This window comes from Filicampus tigris, chromosome 14 (assembly GCF_054856515.1).
Source record: "Filicampus tigris isolate MCC_2025a chromosome 14, RoL_Ftig_1.0, whole genome shotgun sequence".
NCBI lineage: Eukaryota > Metazoa > Chordata > Actinopteri > Syngnathiformes > Syngnathidae > Filicampus > Filicampus tigris.
The window spans coordinates 7653275-7672707 of NC_141230.1; the positions used below are offsets into that span (position 1 = coordinate 7653275).

At 40.0% G+C, this 19433-nt stretch overlaps 1 protein-coding gene across 1 annotated transcript in view; it reads right to left on the bottom strand.

Annotated features, from left to right (window-relative positions):
• LOC147136184 (aryl hydrocarbon receptor-like) overlaps positions 1 to 19433 on the bottom strand; it is a 50398-nt gene that overhangs the window by 18199 nt on the left and 12766 nt on the right. The window contains exon 2 of the mRNA XM_086051300.1: positions 12641 to 12831. Within this exon, the coding sequence (XP_085907426.1) occupies positions 12641 to 12831 (191 nt within the window). The remainder of the gene's footprint in view (positions 1 to 12640; positions 12832 to 19433) is intronic.

Genomic DNA, 19433 nt, shown 5'->3' on the forward strand with positions numbered 1-19433 from the left:
AAAGGTGGAGCAGGCAACTGGTGTACGGTAACATCTGGCCTTTGGATAAACAAACCGAGCTACTCTCTGCTGTCTGCGTTCTTTGTATCTGTATGAAAAGAAATCAGGTTTCAGCCGGCCTTCCTCACAGAGGAAAAACCAATCGTTCAACTTGCGTCAATGTGATGATTATCAATCCCCTACTAAACAAAAACATTTAAAAAATCTTATACTTGCTGTAGCTCATAATGGCCACCATAAAATATTATATAGACCAGGGGCGTCAAACTCATTTTCAGCAACACATCAACATAATGGTTGCCCTCAAAGAGCGAGATGCAACTCTACACTCTAAAAACACTTTGGTCAAAAATAACCCAATTTGGGTCAAAAACGGACCGATACACTAATTGGCTCAATTAGACCCAACTTTTAGTTTTTTTTGTACAAAACAACCAATTGTTGGGGTTGTTTATTTACTTGAAGTATAAACGCCTTTTAGTCTTCACATCTTTCTTAAAACTGCTTGCTATCTAGGGCTGGGCCATATGCCCCCACCAAAATAAAAATAAAAAATAAAATAAGATCACGATTAATTTTCTTATCACCTGATATTGATTTTTACATTTATTATATTGTTTACAAATTTTCAACCCATCAGTATAACAAAAGCAGTCAAATAACGTGGTGAACAAGTTTCGTCTTGACATAGCGTTTTAGCAGGTATGCAAGACCCAAAATAAACACAGTGGCTCCTTCAGCGATAATGTAGATGCCTTGAAATGTGGGCGCTATAATTTTAAAGTTATGAATCTACATATGGGGTTAAGATTACTGCCACTTGCAAATGTGCATCATCTTCAATAACAACTATATTGTTATTCAATGTAATACATGCAGTCGTTTCAAGTTATAAACAATACGATTTTTAACAATATAAAACTTGGCAGGACTGAATACTCTGCTCAAATGTCGCTCTTAAAACAATACTCTTCATGTTCAATATTAAAACTCTACTTTATATTAACATACAAAGCAAATAAGGCAAATTCAATTTTTAAAAATTAGAAAAACTATAAGAACAATTTTCACTCACAAGTTCAAGAAATGACAACAAATACAAGAACAGTAGACTAGTTTGAAGTCCTGAGTATTTTTTTGATTTATACAAGAAACTCTGGATAGTAAAGGCACCTTGTATTGTAAATGTTATCATTTTCCAGTTATGATGGTACCCTGTTAATATTATTGCTCCTTTCAAGAAGTTAATTACAAGCAGTCAAAAAGTATATATTCATCATGGCAAAGGTTAAGAACAGGACAGGGAAAATGAAGCGAAAACGAAGCGTATTTAATTCAAGAGGATCTATGAGGTGCAGCACTTACTGGAAAAAAGCAGCTCACCCCACGGGGAGTGTTAAGAGAAAAAAAATGTGAGAGGAGAAGAATATACACAGGAAGTTAAGTGAAGTAAGCACACTCACATTTAAAACAGGAAGACTTGTCAAAGTTAAATAGAGTGTTCTGTTTTCATGTTTAACAGAGGCTCACTTCCTTTTACACTTGGGGCACAGTTAAGTAGTGCTGCCAAGGTTAGTCGATTAGTCACGTCTACGTCTGTGGCCAAATTATTCGACGGCTAATTTAACAGTTTCCATCATCATTATTATTTTTGCAGTTTTGTTTTTCCTCTCAAAACTATCTCGTCTCCCGCCGTTACTTTCCTGCTGGCTGTATGGCTGTCTGCGGCGCACATGCGCAATAGTGGTAATCCGTGTCATGATGTATACAGAAGCACTGTCGCTAATAGTGTCATGGCTAACCAGTATTAGCAACAGAGTCTTGGTTAGGTTAGGGAAAATCTTACCGAAAATGCAAACCTGCCTTTTCATAGCAGCACAGCATTAATTCTGACATAGGGACAGTGTGTGGAAGCTAGCATGAGCAAACACAGGTTACGGTGTGTGTTTGATAATGTTGCAACACGATATCCTGTTTGGTACGCTAACATATTGTTGCATCAACTATGAATTGCAGAGGCATTAGTCAGTGAACTTCCGTTTATTGACAACCAAAACACAGCACGCTTTTGGCCGTAGTGATTCCGAAATGCGAACAGTATACACGCTCGCTCGGGCTTACCCTCTCACTCTGGTTCTCACACTCTTGAACTGATTGATGCACTCAAGAACTCGAAACAGGGGCACACAAAGTAGCAGTAGTAACCTGACATGTTTGCCACAACCCCTTAACAGCAACACATTAGGGCTGGATGATAATGGAAAAATAATTATTTTGACTGAGAGTGACAACAATTCTTAAAACGATTATTCATTGATTTAAAAACTGAGTATTTATTCAACTACTAAAACTTAACTACTCAAAACTATCATTATCACAATCATCATCCCTGAACGTTGTACACTTTATTCTTGAACTACGACTCCAGCTATTGAATACCACATAATCGTGTATTTGGATAAAAATATCAATATTTTTGCATCATTACAAACACAGTAGACAAAAAACATCCATTTAATAATAAATAAGCGGGTACTCGACACAGAAAAAGTGCCTCAAGCTTTTTTTTTTTAACCATGCAGTGTGGGCCATAGAATAGGTCGTGTACTATAGCAGTCAATTGTTTTTTGATGATGACGTGGGCAGTCCTGGCGTTATGGGCGGGCAGAGAGTCATTCATTCAGACATGGTTGTTTCCAGAAATGGTGATTTAGCACATCAAATTTACGTTGAAGTGTGCCCCCCACCCTGCCCTCACAAAAAATGTAATGTCCCCCGCTACCCGTCCACGCTGGCCAACAGCAGTCCTAAAAGCCTGCTAGCACGTGAGCTAGCTGGTGGCTAGTGCTTCTCATCACGGTGTGAAAAACCCCACGACATGCCCACACGGAGACAACAAGTACAATTTTCATTTTTTGAAGCCGTATTTTTATATAATTAGCGATTGTTTTTAAACATTTAAGTTTTGCAGGGTTGTTAACAATACTATTATCTGTGATGTGTCAAATTTAGAAGAAATGTATTTCCCCCCTTGAGACTGTGGAATTAATATATCTTTTTTATTGCAGCAGTTGAACAAATTATTCATATTTTATTATTTACTATGGGAAAAAAGTGGTATGAAATCCAAACAAATTGAAAGTTGAGAAGTGTGTTGTAAAGGATTATGTTTGATTTAAGGGGTTCCAAAATAGCGTTTTCCGCTTTGGCACAACAATAAATCCTTGAGTTTTAGTTGAGAATTGGAATGAAAATGAAAAAACAAATGATTTTTGTCTTTCAAAAACAAACTTCTTGAACCCTAAAATTGAGGCCAACAGCACTGTGGGGTGAGCTGGGTTCCCGAAAGCATACGCAATGTAGTGCTTGGGAGGCCCAAACCTCTGCGGAATGGGGATATGGTAACAATGAAAACACGATTAAAAGTGGTTACTTGCATTCTCACGCCATCCTTAAACATCAAGTAATGAATCAAGAGGAAACCCAGTTAAGTCCTGGCGACTTATTCAAAAGCTACATCTCCACAAGAGCGGGCTTCCCCCTGTAAGCACTACCTTCAGGGAGCCGCCAGGACACAACAAGCCGCTCTTTATTTCTGTTCCATTTGTGTCATGTGTTTGGGGTTGTGCGTACATGCTTCAGATATCCCAAACAACACTAGCACACGAGTCGGTGTTACCACATTGCCTCTGATTGTTAACAGGCCTTGGATGTTTTCAATGAGGCTTTTTCTCCCCCATTCTTTCTTTTAACACAAATATGTCAGCAGCAGTGAGCCACAAAGCTTTCAAAAAAATCCAGCTAGGCCTCAAAGTCACGCTACAAAGTCTACAGCCATAAATAGCTTGTCGCACACTATCGGCTCTTTAAATCTCCCGCGCACCGGCCGCGTTTGTTCTTTTCTTCCACTCGAGGATTTTGCAAGATCTTAGTCTGAGGTTTCAGACATGTCCCCACTTGAGCACCCAACCATGGCTGGTGTTTTGACCAGAAGTACCCCGCAGAGGCTGTCCTGGTGATCTCATGCAGACACACAACAAAGCATGTGGCATGACACTGTGTCTTGAATCGTGTATAATCACTATATGTACACAAAGTTTGTATACTTACAATTTCGTCTGTATTTAAGTAATATAATTCCAGGGGAGGAGTTACCACTGTGACTGTGTCGAAAACATGGTAAGAGAGTACACAGCTACTCAAATAATTCATAGGAATATCAGTTGATATTGGATCTGCATGCAATTTAACAGATTTCGCAAAATGGCGGTATGATACTTAACTGTGGATGGAGGAAGGCATCTATTGTTTATTTATTTATTTAGCACATTATTTTTCTCTCAAGACTGCGTCTCGCTCTTCCTGGCTGTTTTCCCATCTGCAACGCACATACGCAGTGGTTGTAATCCAGGTCCAATCTGATGTAAACACAGGCATAGTGGGTAAAGTAGTGTCAGGGCTAATTCGTGTTGGCAACAGAGTCCGAAAGTTACGGTGCATTTCACCAAATATACTTAATACAATGCAAACCTGCCTTTCGTGGCAGCACAATAGATATGCCGGATCATTTAAAAAAAAGGAAGCAAGTTATGGCTTATGCCTGATTTCATATCTGACAGTCGCACAGTTGTGCCTTGAAGCTAGCTGCAGTTAGCACACATGTTACGGTGTGTGTTTGATGTAACGCTGTAACAGAATGTCATATTTGGTACGCTAACACATCGTTGCATCTTCTATGGATTAAGCAGCCATTATTCAGTTAACAACCAAAACTGTGTGTTTATGCCCGTGGCGCACGGTTACTGTCTTTCTTTCTCTCTCACTCACGAACTGGGAAATATCAGCACTCAGCACAAAAACAACATATGTGTCACTCATCGGCATCACATAACAAAACCCATAATTAGGTTTGTTGGAATATACTACGTTATAGTGCAAAAAAAGGTCCTTCCTTATGCCTGATTTCATATCTTTCCTTTTTTTTGTTACAGGTGCATACCACATTTTGATTGTGTAGATCAATTTACTACTTTTGAATTATGCACACTAGTGAAGAAAAACAAAACCTTTTTGATAAAGTTTAAATTAAGACAAAATTAAAAACCAATACAAGTGTTTATTTTGGTTTTCTTTAGTACAGAGCATTTTCCCAATTTACTCTTCTGATTTCACTACCTTCCATTAAAAAAAAAGTCTTAGTGCCCGAGAAGAGTGAAATATACAAGTATACAAGTGCTTCTTTTTATTTTCATAGATAATTGTATTAGTGCAACTTTATTGTATTAGTGCAACTTTGCATAGTGTATAGTTTTGGTTTCATTTCAAAATGCACTAAAGAATTACAGCTAAAAATTTTAAGGCCAGAGTATCACCATCAATTTAAGTCGCTCCCTTATTTATAAACATGTCAGGAATGCTGGCTTGAGTTGCAAAGTTTAATACAAGTTGAATGTACTATTGTCTTGTTTGTCTTCATGATTAGTTTGTACATAAAGAATTCAAGCTGTAAGCGAATGGTGGTTATTATAAGAGCAGCAGCTTGCTGCTGCGATTTGCCGCGATTTATATATTATCCAATTAGTCGACTAATCGTTACTACTGTTAGTGATTAGTCGATTAGCAAAATAATTGTTTGTGGCAGCCCTAATTAGCACATCAGTACAGTATGCCATTAAAAATGGTGGATAAAAGTGTGCAAATAGTGTGCCAGTGCACATGAGCACTTTAAATTGAATAATGTGCTCCAGTTCAAGACTGTCACCACAATTTTGCGCAATGGAGCGTGCTTGGAGCAATGGGCAAACTTCAAAAGAAAAGCTAAGTGAAGCATTGCTATCAATGTACAGTCCTACTTATTGTGCTTTTATTTTCAAGTTGAGCCTCGTGTTGCATTACGTAGCATATGAATAACTGTTGATTTGGCGGCTGGCTTGACTCAACTGGATGCGGCGCTACCAACTACATTCACTGTAATAGACGGTGGACAAACGCACCGTAGGAGAGGTGACAGCGACGCGATTATCTCAGTGTTGCTCCTATGGTCCGTAAAAATATGTCCTCGTGGTCCATGGTGCAAAAAAAAAATATTGGCCATGGGACCACTTCCCCAGAAGAGAAGTGTCCTAAGCTAGGTGATCATAGGGTTCAACTGCAAGTCAGTGGTGGGCAATTATTTTTTCGAACATGCAAGTAAATATGAATTTGATGTATTTAAAAAAAGAAAAAGGTAAATTGTATTGTTTTAAAAAGCTCCCAGTGTAGCCGTGGTATGTTGTTGTGATTACGAAATAAAAGGATCTCATTGACAACATGCATGCAGTGTGCCACTGAGATGCTGGTTACGTGCCTTGGTAGGTGCTGCTGCTTTGGTTAAAAGGGTAATTGCACAGAGTTGAAATGGCATCCACAGTTAGCTCTATAATTACTGCCATTGACAAGTATACTTGTCCCCCAGTGGGCATCTGATGTCAATTCAGCATCAATATGACATCAATTGAATGATAATGTGTCAGTGTTTCCCACACCATGTTAATACTTGGGCGGGTCGCCCAAGTAAACCGACGGCCGCCCAAGAAGTTTTCTAGAGAATTTAATAAAAATATTTTTAAAAATAAGAAAAAAATCCCCCCTCCAAAAAAAAACCCAAAACGGGTCGTGACCGTAGATACCGCACAGCTATGAGAGACCAGCATGCGTGCAGTGTTGCGTGATGTCAAAAAATTCTAAGTTTGAGCCTCTTAGCTCTAACGATTTTTGAGTTATGGCCCGTCAAAGTTTGAGTGCCACGCCTACTTTTGGGATCCAGGAATTGCACACATAATTTTTAACCATATTTGGAGGGCCTCATCTGTTTTTTTTTAAAGGGGAAGTCAAGCCAAACATATTTTCGAAACAAGTATGGTTGAAACAAGGCATTCTGATTAATATTACGTTTGAGTTAAGCAGCTAAATCCACCCGTTTTTTGCCATCTCACATTTTGTCACTTCTGTCGACTGAAAATGACATCACAACTGTTCAGGGCTTAGGTAACGACCAATCATGGCTCACCTGTTTTCTCAATCTAAGCCACGATTGGCCGTTAACAGAGCCCTGAGCAACTTTGGTGTCACTTTCAGTGGACAGTGGACAAGTGCCAAAATGGCTGTCACCGGAGACTGCTAAAAATGGGCGGATTTTGCTGCTTAACTCATATTCCACAAAAGGCAATATCAATAATAAGTTTTAACTAGTGGGCACACCATATTTGTGTGTGTGTGACTTGACGTGGAATGACCCCTCTTGGAAGCAATTTTGCTGATGCACAACCACCAGTCGATGGCATTGATGTCCCAATTTAGTTTTGAGATCAGCACTGTTTGTGAGTCCACTGGGAGAAACGGCTGCATTTTGCATAACGTACTTTTTGCTACTGTGGATGATAAAAGAACGTAAAAAGGTAGAATCCAACTTTTCTTTCCTGGTGAGAGAGCTTATTCTTTTATTTGGTAGTTTGGTATATAATATATATAATCATTAATCACAGTATCTTATAGGCCTTGAAAATATCAAAATGCTCTAAAATGGCAGGAGGTTTAATTTCTGTGTGACCAATGAGGCAAGACAAAGACGCATCTGAATGTCTTCTTGGAATGGATTGCATTTCACTTTTCGAGCATGGATGGGCAACTGGTGGCAGTCCACGCCCACACACTTGATTCCCTTGATTCATTATTTGTTTGTTTATTTATTTATTAGGGGCAGTCAAAAAATTAGCCCTGTTCAATTTTCCTGACTTAAGATTCATATTTAAGAGCTGTTATTGAATTCCTTGTTTTGGAAGGGGCGCCATTTTCAAAAGATTGGAACCCAGGTCTCATTTCCTGTCACTATACCTTTGAGGAAATTTTCATCATTTTTGTGACACTCAGTGAGCTCCAAACAAGGCTCGAAATGGGCTTGCTTGTGTACGTCCGTGAGTTGTCTTGAAACCCACCAGTTTCTCAACCGTAGCACAAGCGTAGATTAACCGCTGAGGATAGTCTTCCGCTTCTTTCCGTCCCAGATTTAGCTTGAACCATCATATTTAACTTTAATCCTAGATACCCGCCATTTGACAGTGCTGTGCATACTGCAGCATCCCCATAAACAATTTCCAATATTTGAAGAAGTTTATTGTTGGTTCCCCTTACAAAACAAGCAATGCAATCACAGCCTTTTGCTTCTAAAGGACATCCAATGACTATGTCATTTCCAAAATGGCTAACAGGAAGGGAATGTTTTCAAACAAAATGTTTTAACAGTTTAAATCTAAATAAGGTTTTTAACTACCCGCTGTTTTTTCTTTTTTGGAAAAAATTTATGAAAAAAAAAATATGACCAATAAAATGAATAAATAAAAATAACAGGGCTCATTCATTACTTTTTGACTACCCATTGTATTATTATGAATTTTATTTTGGTGGAGCTATTATGTAGTAGGAAACTCTACTACAGTGGACCGGCACATACTCACAGTTCTGCACTCGCAGATTCACCTATTGCAGATTTTATTTTTAATTTTTTTAATGGGGGGGTTCCCGTTTTTCATGGAAAATAGATTGGAGGTTCACATTTGTAGTTTCCCTTTCCCACAGTGTTACAGAGCATGAGAACTGTGCTGCATTCACCATTAAACTTGATTAGGGATCCAATTTATTTACGCTTCAACGTGACTGCTGGTTTTTGTCCTGAAACTTAGTTAGGGGCAAAGAGAGCTATGTAAATGGAGAGGTGAATCTACTCTGAATGGGGATGTTAGCAAAAAGGAACAAACAACCGCCCTGCGAGTCAGATCCATCAGCGTTGTTGATGTGTTTTTCCTCGAACTCGAGCATCTCGAAAAGCTGTGTGTAACCCTGCGAAGAGAACATATCCTCCTATCTTTGGCGGGGAGTAAATATTTATCAGACGTGACCGACTCAAATCACGAACTTGGTTGTGTGCGCTGTGGCTCATGCATATACAGTACAGTGGTAGCTTGACTAACAGGCGACCCAACTTCAGAGTTATTTTGAATTGAGAGTCATCGCTTGGCCAATTTTTTGCTTTGTGTTGCGAGCCAAAAATATGAGTAAAGCAAGCTTCAGATATGCTGCCATTCGAGTGGATTGAAAGAAATATGGAGCAAAGTAGGGGTGGGCGGTATGACGATATTAGACCGTTAAGCGGTTTAACGATCTCATGAAGCCGAAAGATCGTTTGATCGTCTACATGGCACATTCTAAACAGTTTAGCTCTATGGCGGCGCAAAACCGCTGACGCATATACCTGACCAACCAATGACAGCACGCACAGTGCACCGTACGTCCCCGCCTCCCTGTTTGTTTGTATAGCGGGGAGCAATAGCGGAAAGTCACCACGAAGCAGAGTTGGTCCCGAAAAGAAACTCCACATCCACAGTGTCGATATGGTTTGGCTTTTCCTCGAAGGAGAAAGCGCAAACCAGTTATTTGCAAAGTTTGCAGGGACTCTGTTCGGACGTCAGCACCGACAGCCAAAGCATACGGACACATGGTAGCCAGAGGCAGCCGCTAGCTCCAAGCTAACACAACCCACGGTAACAGAGTCATTTAACAAGAGCACTCCATATGAATAAACAAGCAAGAAGTGTAAAGAAGTAACTGAGGCAGTGACTTATTACCTTGCTGAAGACATGATTCACATTAAAACAGTGGAAAACGAGGGGTTTGAAAGACTCTTCAAAGTACTAGACCTGCATTGTGAGCTGTGTTTTTATGTTTACATTATGTTACCTTTTATGTTTACATTCACTGCACATTTTGAGAAAAAATTTGACTATTCAAATTAAAACCTGTTCAGAAAGCTTAGTTGACTTAAAATGTATTTTTTTTCTTTTAGTTTTATACACATTTTAAATATGTTTTATATGTTTAACATGAGGAAAATGGTTAGAAATGTGCAAATTAGTCTTAAAAAACGATGTAAAAAAAGAATCATGATATAATCATGATCGTGATTTTATTTTTTTTTAAATTGTGATATGATATTTTTGCCAGATCGCCCACCCCTAGAGCAAAGTAAGGTAGTGCCCTGCATGTGGGCAAGGAATGCTATTGATTATGCAATTGCTCAATTTGAAGTGTTAATTGAACAGGACAAACAGTCAAACACACAAATACAAAATGAGAATACCATATTTTTCTGACTAAGATGCACCATTAAGAAGGGGAAAAAAAAAAACATATCACTGGCGTACACTTTTGGTACATTACTGCCACATTCTTTAGCGTGCATCAGTTGCAAGTCCATCCAAACTATGAAAAAAAGCATGATTTACAGTCCGAAAGCAGTCCGTGGTAGCACAGCTCATATCCAGCGGCTGAAACTGAACCAACACCCAACTCAAGATCTTGATGTCATTCATAAGACAATATCCCTTAGAGGCACACAATCATTCAACACATGAATACTACAGTATCTACAATTATTACACTTTGTAAAACCAGTTAAATTCTGCACATTAACTTGTTGTGTTGTACTGACATTTTTAAAATTAAAAATATTCATTTTTGGGGGGGGCTGAAATGGATTAATGGCATTTGAATTAATTTTAATGGGGACAACTGTTTGGCATACAGTAGAAGTAAATTTAGTTGCTTGGTCACAGAACCAATTCAACTTGTACCAAAGTACCACTGTATTTTGGGTGCTAAAACACAGTGCACATCCCACAAAATGAATATGTTTTTCACAGGGCCAAAAAGTCCATATGAATGGGAACTTGCTATTCAATAAATCAAACTGACTCACACATGTTTCACGCTGCAATCAAATTAAGTCTGGTAGAGAGGTCATGATTTGCATGAAGTCATTAACAAGACATTAACAGTGGCCCGATGGCCCGGGACCACCACGTCATTATGTTGGGCCACCTGAAGTTAAAGGGACGGTGGGGCCGGGATGGCCATGTTTTCACTAACAAGTTCATTTTATGTATTTTTTGATCAGGAAAATGAAAAAAGTTGTCATTTTCTATTTTATCAATAAATTTGGGAGAAATTAGGAAATAAGTGACTCTATGAATAACGCCCCTTGTTAATGAGCAGAATGGCCGCGCCCCCTACCGTTCTATCCTTGTTCGGCCGGAATCACGCGAGGACCGATTCCAAACTCTCCATTGGAAATCATTGTACTTTCATTGCTTACAACACCAAAATTGATGTGGACATCTCTACTAATGCCCACTTCAACATATCAAAAGGAGTAACCTCTCCGTGGCTGTGGAAGTGAGCAGAGCTACATAGGCTAGGACCAGCGCACATTGATTCTTCGCTTAAAAAAAAAAAAAAAAACACTGCTTCTTTGCTGATCACAGTTAGGACAAGCGAGGCATTTAACACCAGTCAGGATATTTACAGAGACTGAAGTGGGAATGAGTGGACGTGCACATTTATTTGGATGAGGAATGGCCACAGTTTTTCGACTGACAACACGGCGTGGAACATAACAGCCGAAACGATACGTTACAATGCGGCCACACTCGGCTGTGCAGTCAGCCTCCTCGCTGGAACTTTTTGTTTGCTGAACATTGACGCTTGTGCGATGAGGTCTTACCTCACTGTCACGCTGCTTCACTGACGCCGAAGCTGGCGGCTGCAAGCGGTGTCGGACAACGCCCGTGACTGCTCGGGAGGCATCCCCGCGACATGAAGACACAGGTTAATGATCACCTCCGCACGCTATGCGGACAGTAAGGAGCTAATGTTGTTATGCTAACGCCTTTTGTTTTAACGGCCTGAAGCTAGTTGTTGCTATTAGCTGTACTGTTATCCTACTGTTAGCTGGGGAGGGGAGGGAAGGGGGTATAAAGATCCATCCTTGCCTGATTGCTTGCCCACTGCTAGTCGTCGTCTGCCTCATGAGAGTTGACACGAGTTTAGCGTCGCTAAGAAATATAAACCAGTCAGGGTTCGCATTCATGCTCTTGTTCGCTTCAGCCTGTGTAAGTGGAGAAGCGATCGCCACGGTATTTTTGATTTTGTGGAGGTGATCCTGATGAGATCATGTTTTATGTCAATAAATCCAAACTATTGTGTAGAACACTTTAATATTTTCACAGGTTGAAGTGGACAAGAGTAGTAAGAACAGAACTGACAAAGCGAGCAATATTACCACGCTTGGCTCCCTCCCGTGACGTAGACTGCTGAGACCGAAAAAATAACATAAGCCACACCCCAAAAAGGGGCGGGGAAATTTGTCGTAAACCTAATCACAAAAAAAGCCGTTAAATCACTACAGAGTCTTTTGAGGTGGGCATTTTAGTACTATTGTCATTTTTACATGCAAACCTATTATATAAGTGCCAAGGTTAAGCTCATCCAAGTGTCACTTTAATGCTTGATATGTAATATTCAATATTTTGAATTGTATCCACTTAAGCCCAGGGTACACGAGGCGCCATTGGAGCTTATCGCCATCCGTGCTGTATATTTCACCTTCCGCGCCTTGTGTGTGGGAGCATTTTTTGAGCAAGGATGGCGCTGCACCATTGGCGCTGAGTGTCAAACATTTTTGATCATTTCGGCACTCATGCGCCTTTGGCGCCCAGTTGTGCGGGGCACAGGAGTCACGCGTACACAGCTACACAGACCAAGAACTAACCTTTGAAATAACTCTTGACTCGCAGGTATCCCACACTGAGGCGTAGGACAGATAGTTTGTCCAGACAGGAGCGAACATCCTCGGAAAAAGGTAGCAGGTCCGTCAGCCGGTCCAGCTCCCCGTTCAGCCGGTCCCGGTGACGCTTGGACGGGTTGGATTTTATGACTTCATTGGCGTCCTTAACCTTTTTTCTGCAGATCAAGAGGAGAACAAAATGACATGGTTTGTTGATATAGCAGTTTTGGACAGGTAAACTTCCCAAACTGATCATATATCTTATGAATGCTGGATACACGTCAAGTTACCAAGTGTAAATAACATCAAGATCTTATTAATTAAAGGGGGCATAATTAGAAAATAGTTTTTAATTGATGCAATAATAATTGGCTCTATGGGGTTCCTGCTCACTCGTCAAGAGTTTAATTACACATCCAAGTGACTACATTTTTGCGACCTTTTGTTTATGTCAGTAAAAATCATCGACTGGCAAAACCTTAAGATTAGAGATCTGACTGTGCTAAATCCACTTAATTATATAACATTTAAAAAAAAGTATGGCTACTTAAAATAATACCACTCCATGACTTGCCGGAGAAGGTAAGGCAGAAAAGGGTGGGCTGAGCAGTGGCTGATTTGCATGAGACAGAATTGCAAACCCCTTCTAAACAGGGCTGTTGAGAAAGTGTGATACGTGTGATGTGATTGCATTGTATGTCTCCTTTAAAATGTCAATAATTTGACAAACTACAAATAAATTTGGAACAAAACAACCATATCATATTTCAGCTGTTAGGAAATCACATTGCGAAAGACCCGTAGCAACTCGTAAGCTTAGCAATTGTCAACACCGTACTCGGCTCATCAAATTTCGAGTGAGCTTATAGTCAGGAGGGACAATATCGAAGAAAACAAAAAAATGGTGGCCGTCATTTTCGTCACCACCCTTTAAGGATCTACATACCTCTGAGTTGAAGCTTTTGATTTATTATTTTTAAGGCGTTACTCAAATTTGCAGAGTGCCGGTGTGCACGATAGGTGCTGCGACTGGGCTGATGGAAATGAATGGGAGCGGAGCGCCCTCTGCCTCTCCGAACATGTGCACACTCAGATTAGTGCACAGGTGACATTAAATTTCTGAACACGCCCATAGTTTAAGTGCAGAACCCAACAAAACATTTGTGTTTTCATCCATTCTAGGATCGCAATTTCATCTCGTACACCAAAATCTCAATGTTTCTCACTAGTGTGCTGCTATGCATAGATTAAAAGTAAGTATAAAATGTTGATTATCTAAAAATGAAAACCAGTTGGACATATTTTTTTTTTTCCAGAATCTGTTCTATGCAAGCCCACTAGTTGAAACAAGCCATTCTGATCAATATTGCGTTTGTGGAATAAGAGTTAAATCCACATTAAATAATCCACCCGTTTTTAACCGTCTCTGGGGGCTGCCATTTTGTCACTTCTGTCGACTGAAAGTGACATCACAACTGCTCAGGGCTCAGGTAACGGCCAATCACGACTCAGATGCAGAAAACAGGTCAGCCGTGATTGGTCAGAAGTGTCATAATGTCACCAGTACTGCTAGTCAAGAGGACATGTCTGACAACAGTGATGTTGATTGTTCAGTTTGACTTAAATTAAAGAATTAAAAAATACCTTTTTTCCATAAACAATTTCTTCACAAGCAGTGCTCCTTTCCACCTAATATTCCACATATTGAATGTATTTTGCATTGTTTGCATGAGTGTGAAATTATGGCATTACTTTCTGAGATGATTGGAGCCAAAAGTGCTGTCAGAGGCTAAAATCCCCAATTTTTCATGCAGTATAGTCCCAGATTTTGGAACATGATTACTTACTAACTGCAGGGAATCTTCTTGTGGAACTTTTTTGGGGAAGAAGACCAACTAGTTTAATTAACAAAAACCATGATATAAGGTATTTCCCCGACGCTGGAATGAAAGTCATTTTCTTGGCACTTTCTCAGAGCTAGCCTATGGCCTAAAATACCAATACCAATATTTGATAGCTGCAGCTAGAGGTGGGCGATATATATCGTTATCGATATCATCGTCAATCTTTCTTTCACTATGTGTAATTTTACATTATCGAGTATTAATACTGCCTCTGACTCGAGTCAGTCGACGGCCGCAAAGTATGAGGAAATGCTGAAAAATCAGTGTGCATTGACGGCAGAGGAGGAGGAAGTGATAATCATTCGCTGAATCAGCGGGCAGGACCCGATCAACTGACTCTGTCCGCACTGCAGCCAAGCTACGTTTCAAGTATGGAGGAGTGTCCAGCGGGGAATAATAGCAAGGCGAGAGTCCGCGTCATCCGTAGTCTGTAAATGGTTTGGAGTTGACAAGACTGACGTCGGTGGGAATAACATTGTTAGATGTGCCAAAACGGTCACATCAAAGAGCAATTCTGTTGTACCCCTAGCCATGTGGATTATGAGGAAAACTTGGCGACCGCGCAAGCACGCTAAACAAAAGCTTAAACACACACACACTCAGAAAAGAGTCGCCGAGTTAAACCAACAAATATAAACGCACGCACTCACACACTCACGCACGCACATACACACTCAGGACTTTAGCGAGCAAGTCAAACGTGACATCCTGGATGATTCAATTTACACGCTTTTAGTCCGCATCATTCATAACTAGCCTGTATTCCCAAGGCATGTTGCACAAACTACGACGGTTTATTAGTGTGACGCCAGTACACACCCAAACATGAATAAAGTCACAAGTCTACATATCACAGTGATGGACGAGTAGGAAAATGCACTTTTCGGCAAATTGCAGTTTTGTTATTCAACTTTATTCTGAATACGTTGGGCAATGTATGAAAATGGGTGTTGTCATGACAACGTCTTTTTTTCCCCTCACTGGGTGACACTTTGTCACACGTCACATATCAAATACATTTTTTCTCATTCTGATTGCTGTAGTTAACACTCTTTTCCTCAATCTTATTGCTCTAGCAGTTGGCAGTGGTACATCAGTTCTTACTGCAGCTCAAAATGTCACATTATGGAATAACAGCAGAGACATTTAAATGACATAAATATTCCCAAAAATCAATGTAACTCTATACATATTTTTTTGTTCTTTTCTGTTAAATATTGTCGTAGAATTTCATTATGTTTTACAGAAGCTGTATTTAGCAATTTAAAAAATACAAACGCTGTCTACCCACAATTGGTCTGTGAAGCAAGTGCAGATTTAAAATATTTTTTGTAGAATATTGTCAAATTATCGTTATCTAGTTTGTTTTTTTAAATAGAGATTTTTTAATTTTTTTTTGCCCATATCGCCCACCCTTAGTTGCAGCCCTAATTACCAGTAGTTGAATATGTGTCATATTGAACACATAATTGATTCATGTTGCACTGTTTTTATTTTGTTGTTGTTGTTGTTGTTGTTATTTTTTTTTTTCAGCAAACTGTGACTTTAGGTTGTGTGTAAACTAGTGACATTCAGGTCAGTTCCTTGCATTGCTCAACAAATAATTGTGTGTAAAAATTAAGATTTGCTTTGTTTTGAATGACAGGTCCATAGAATGACCTTACCAACAAATTTCATATTAAGGTTGTGGTAGGGGTGGGCGATATGACGATATTAGATCGTTAAGGACTTTGACGTGTTGACGATCTCATAAAGCCGAAAGATCGTTTGATCGTCTACAGGGCACATTCTATACAGTTTAGCTCCATGGTGGCTCAAAGCCAGTCATAGCACGCATAGTGCACCGTACGTGACGCTCCCTGTTTGTTTGTATCGCAGGAAGCTATAGCGGAAAGTCACCACGAAGCAGAGTTGGTCCCGAAAAGAAACTCCACATCCACAGCGTCGATTTGGTTTGGAGGAAAAAGCGCAAACCAGTTATTTGCAAAGTTTGCAGAGACTCGGTTCGGACGTCAGATGGCAACACTACGAACCTGTTTAATCACTTGCGGGGACAGCACCCAGAAAAACTACGCCGACAGCCAAAGCAAACGGAGATCAGACACGTTAGCCAGAGACAGCCGCTAGCTCCAAGCTAACACAACCCACAGTAACACAGTCATTCAACAAGGGCAATCCATATTGTTGTGCTAACGCCTTTTGTTTTAACAGCCTGAAGCTAGTTGTTGCTAAACGTCCGCTGTCCCAATCCTACCTTTAACCGGGGAGGGAAGCGGGGGGCTCCAATCTGCCTGCTGCTGCTGCAAGCCGCGTCTCTTTCCCTCCTGAGACACGAGTTTAGCGTCGCTAAATGTCCGAAATATAACCAGTCGGGGTTCGTGTGCGCATTCATGCTCTTGTCCGCTTCGGCTTGTGAAAGTGGAGGAGCAATCGCCACGGTATTTTTGATTTTGTGGAAGTGATCATGATGAGATCACGTTTTATGTCAATAAATCCAAACTATTGTGCAGAACACTTTTATACTTTCACAGTTTGAAGTGGACAAGAGTAGTAATGTGCATTTGCATTTTGGTGGCGATCAGTCACCGTTTTAGACAACAGAACTGACAAAGCGAGCAATATTACCACGCTTGGCTACCTCCCGTGACGTAGACAGCTGAGACCGAAAACATAACATAAGCCACGCCCCAAAAAGTGGCGGGGAAATTTGTTCTAAACCTAATCACAAAAAAAGATCTTAAATCACTAGAATCTTTTGAGGTGGGCATTTTAGTACTACTGCTGTTGTTACATGCAAACCTATTATGTAAGTGCCAATGTTGTGTCTCTTTAAGTTCACACTGTAACCAAGTTAATTTAGTATTTCTGAAAGTTTACACTGAAAGTTGAAGAAAGAAACAATCATCACTCTTGAACTTTGCCAATAGCGGCCTGTTTTATGGTACCTCCATCCTTCCCTTCTTCATGCGTTCCTTACTACTGCTACTCCTCATTCCGCCGGTAACTAAAACAGCAGCCACGTCTGAACTATTTACAGTGGAGGGCATTTTGTCCCTGGAACGGAACTGTCCATCTGGGACGGAGAACAAGAATTCTTTTCAAAAGGACGGACAAAAAGGGTAAAGTGCCCAGCTCTGCCTATTTAAAACTTTACTCACTCTGCTCGGCTGTGGCCTACGAGGAGGCGTCCGAGTCCCAATTGCTCACACATGACTGAAATCAGACACACATGCTCTGGGTGGAGAATCAGAGATGGGAAGGTCTTGCGTGGCGATGACTGCCACAGTTAGAGCGATGAAAACAAAGTGTTTTTTCTGGGGGGTTTTATTGTAACTTTAGTGCATGGTAAAAAATTGTTTCTTGCTAAGATGACTAAGTAAGGCTTAAAGTTCTTAAGATGCTTTTCCTCTGCAAACTACCGTCTTGGCTTAACTCGCCTTGATTCCATTTCAAAATAATACTGTGAGAAACTGTGAAAACCAAGCTGTATTGAACATATTAGCCTGAATAAGACATGCCAACAAACAACATCGGTGGAGGCAAATGAATATCTCCTACATTTAGTTCTATTTTCTGTGAGGTACCATGTAATGTAAAAGGGGCAACAGGGTTAGAGTGCAACTTGATTGATTATTTAACTGCTACATTAACTTATGTGCTCTTCTCATTGCTACACATGTAAACACAGTGAATAACTAGACAGCTTTGTGTAGGTGAACTGAGATTTGTCTTTGCGGTTCAGTTAATTAACAATGTATCCTTCTAACAATGTGGGCAGCGTAAGCAGGCAGTTCCATGATGCTAAATTTGAAGCATTGAATTATAGGATATTAATCTTGGTTTTATGAACTGCCCATGAAACTAAATACTTTCACCAATCTAAAACATCTAAAAGAGGACTGGTCTCCTGCAGGAAATTCAGAGTAGAAACAAAATATTATATTCATTGGGTAACGTTTTGCCATGACCATGCCCTTTTTTCCCTCAATGTGAAAAATTCGGCTGGCCGTAGCTCCCAAACCTCTGCTCCAATTGACCTAAATTTAAAATAAACCCAGTTTCATTAAAATGTAGTTTAGTGCCTTTCAGTACCTATGCAAATGTAATTGCACATTGACAACACTGTCATCTTTTACGAATCACAAAGATTATTTTATTTTATTCAGTTGTTACCATGGTAAATACACAATTCACCACAATAACACACTTTTGTCTTTCACTAAAACACTGTTGTCTACTTTGACACTAGCGCAGCGCCGACCAGCTTCAGAATGACTCAGCAATGCAGTTTTTTTTTGCTTTTTTTGGCTGCAAGCCAACACCGATTGCAAGTTGGAAGAGGGACGGTTTATAAAAGCCAGCTCTGGCTTACAAAGAGATTTATAGGCGATTTAAAAAAAGTGAACAAGAAAATGGAACTCTGATGTTTTTCACATTCTCTGATGTTTCCATGACTTGGAGACAAATGTTTGAGAGTATAAATTATACACTCTTTTTTATATTAGGCTTGACTTGAAGCATCATCTTAGAAATTGGAGCGGCAGGTGTCAGGTGTGTGTCAGCACACTTTCACAGTGAAACAAAGGGCAGAGAACAAAAGGCCACTGTGTTACCCTTGACTGGGAGTTGTTTTACTTGGCTTGTTGCCACACCTTTGTGTATGCGTGTAGTGTGCTAGTATGAAAAAGGTTGCATTCTAGTAAGCTATGAATGTGTATGATTCAAAAATAAATATACACCAATTAAAAAGGACCATTCAATTCTTACAGGAAAATGCAGTCTCTTTTTGCATTTATTTGCAGGACCATCACTACCTCCCATATTCCAACATTATTGATTCATTATTGAAATGAGCATCTAAAAAGGAAGCACAT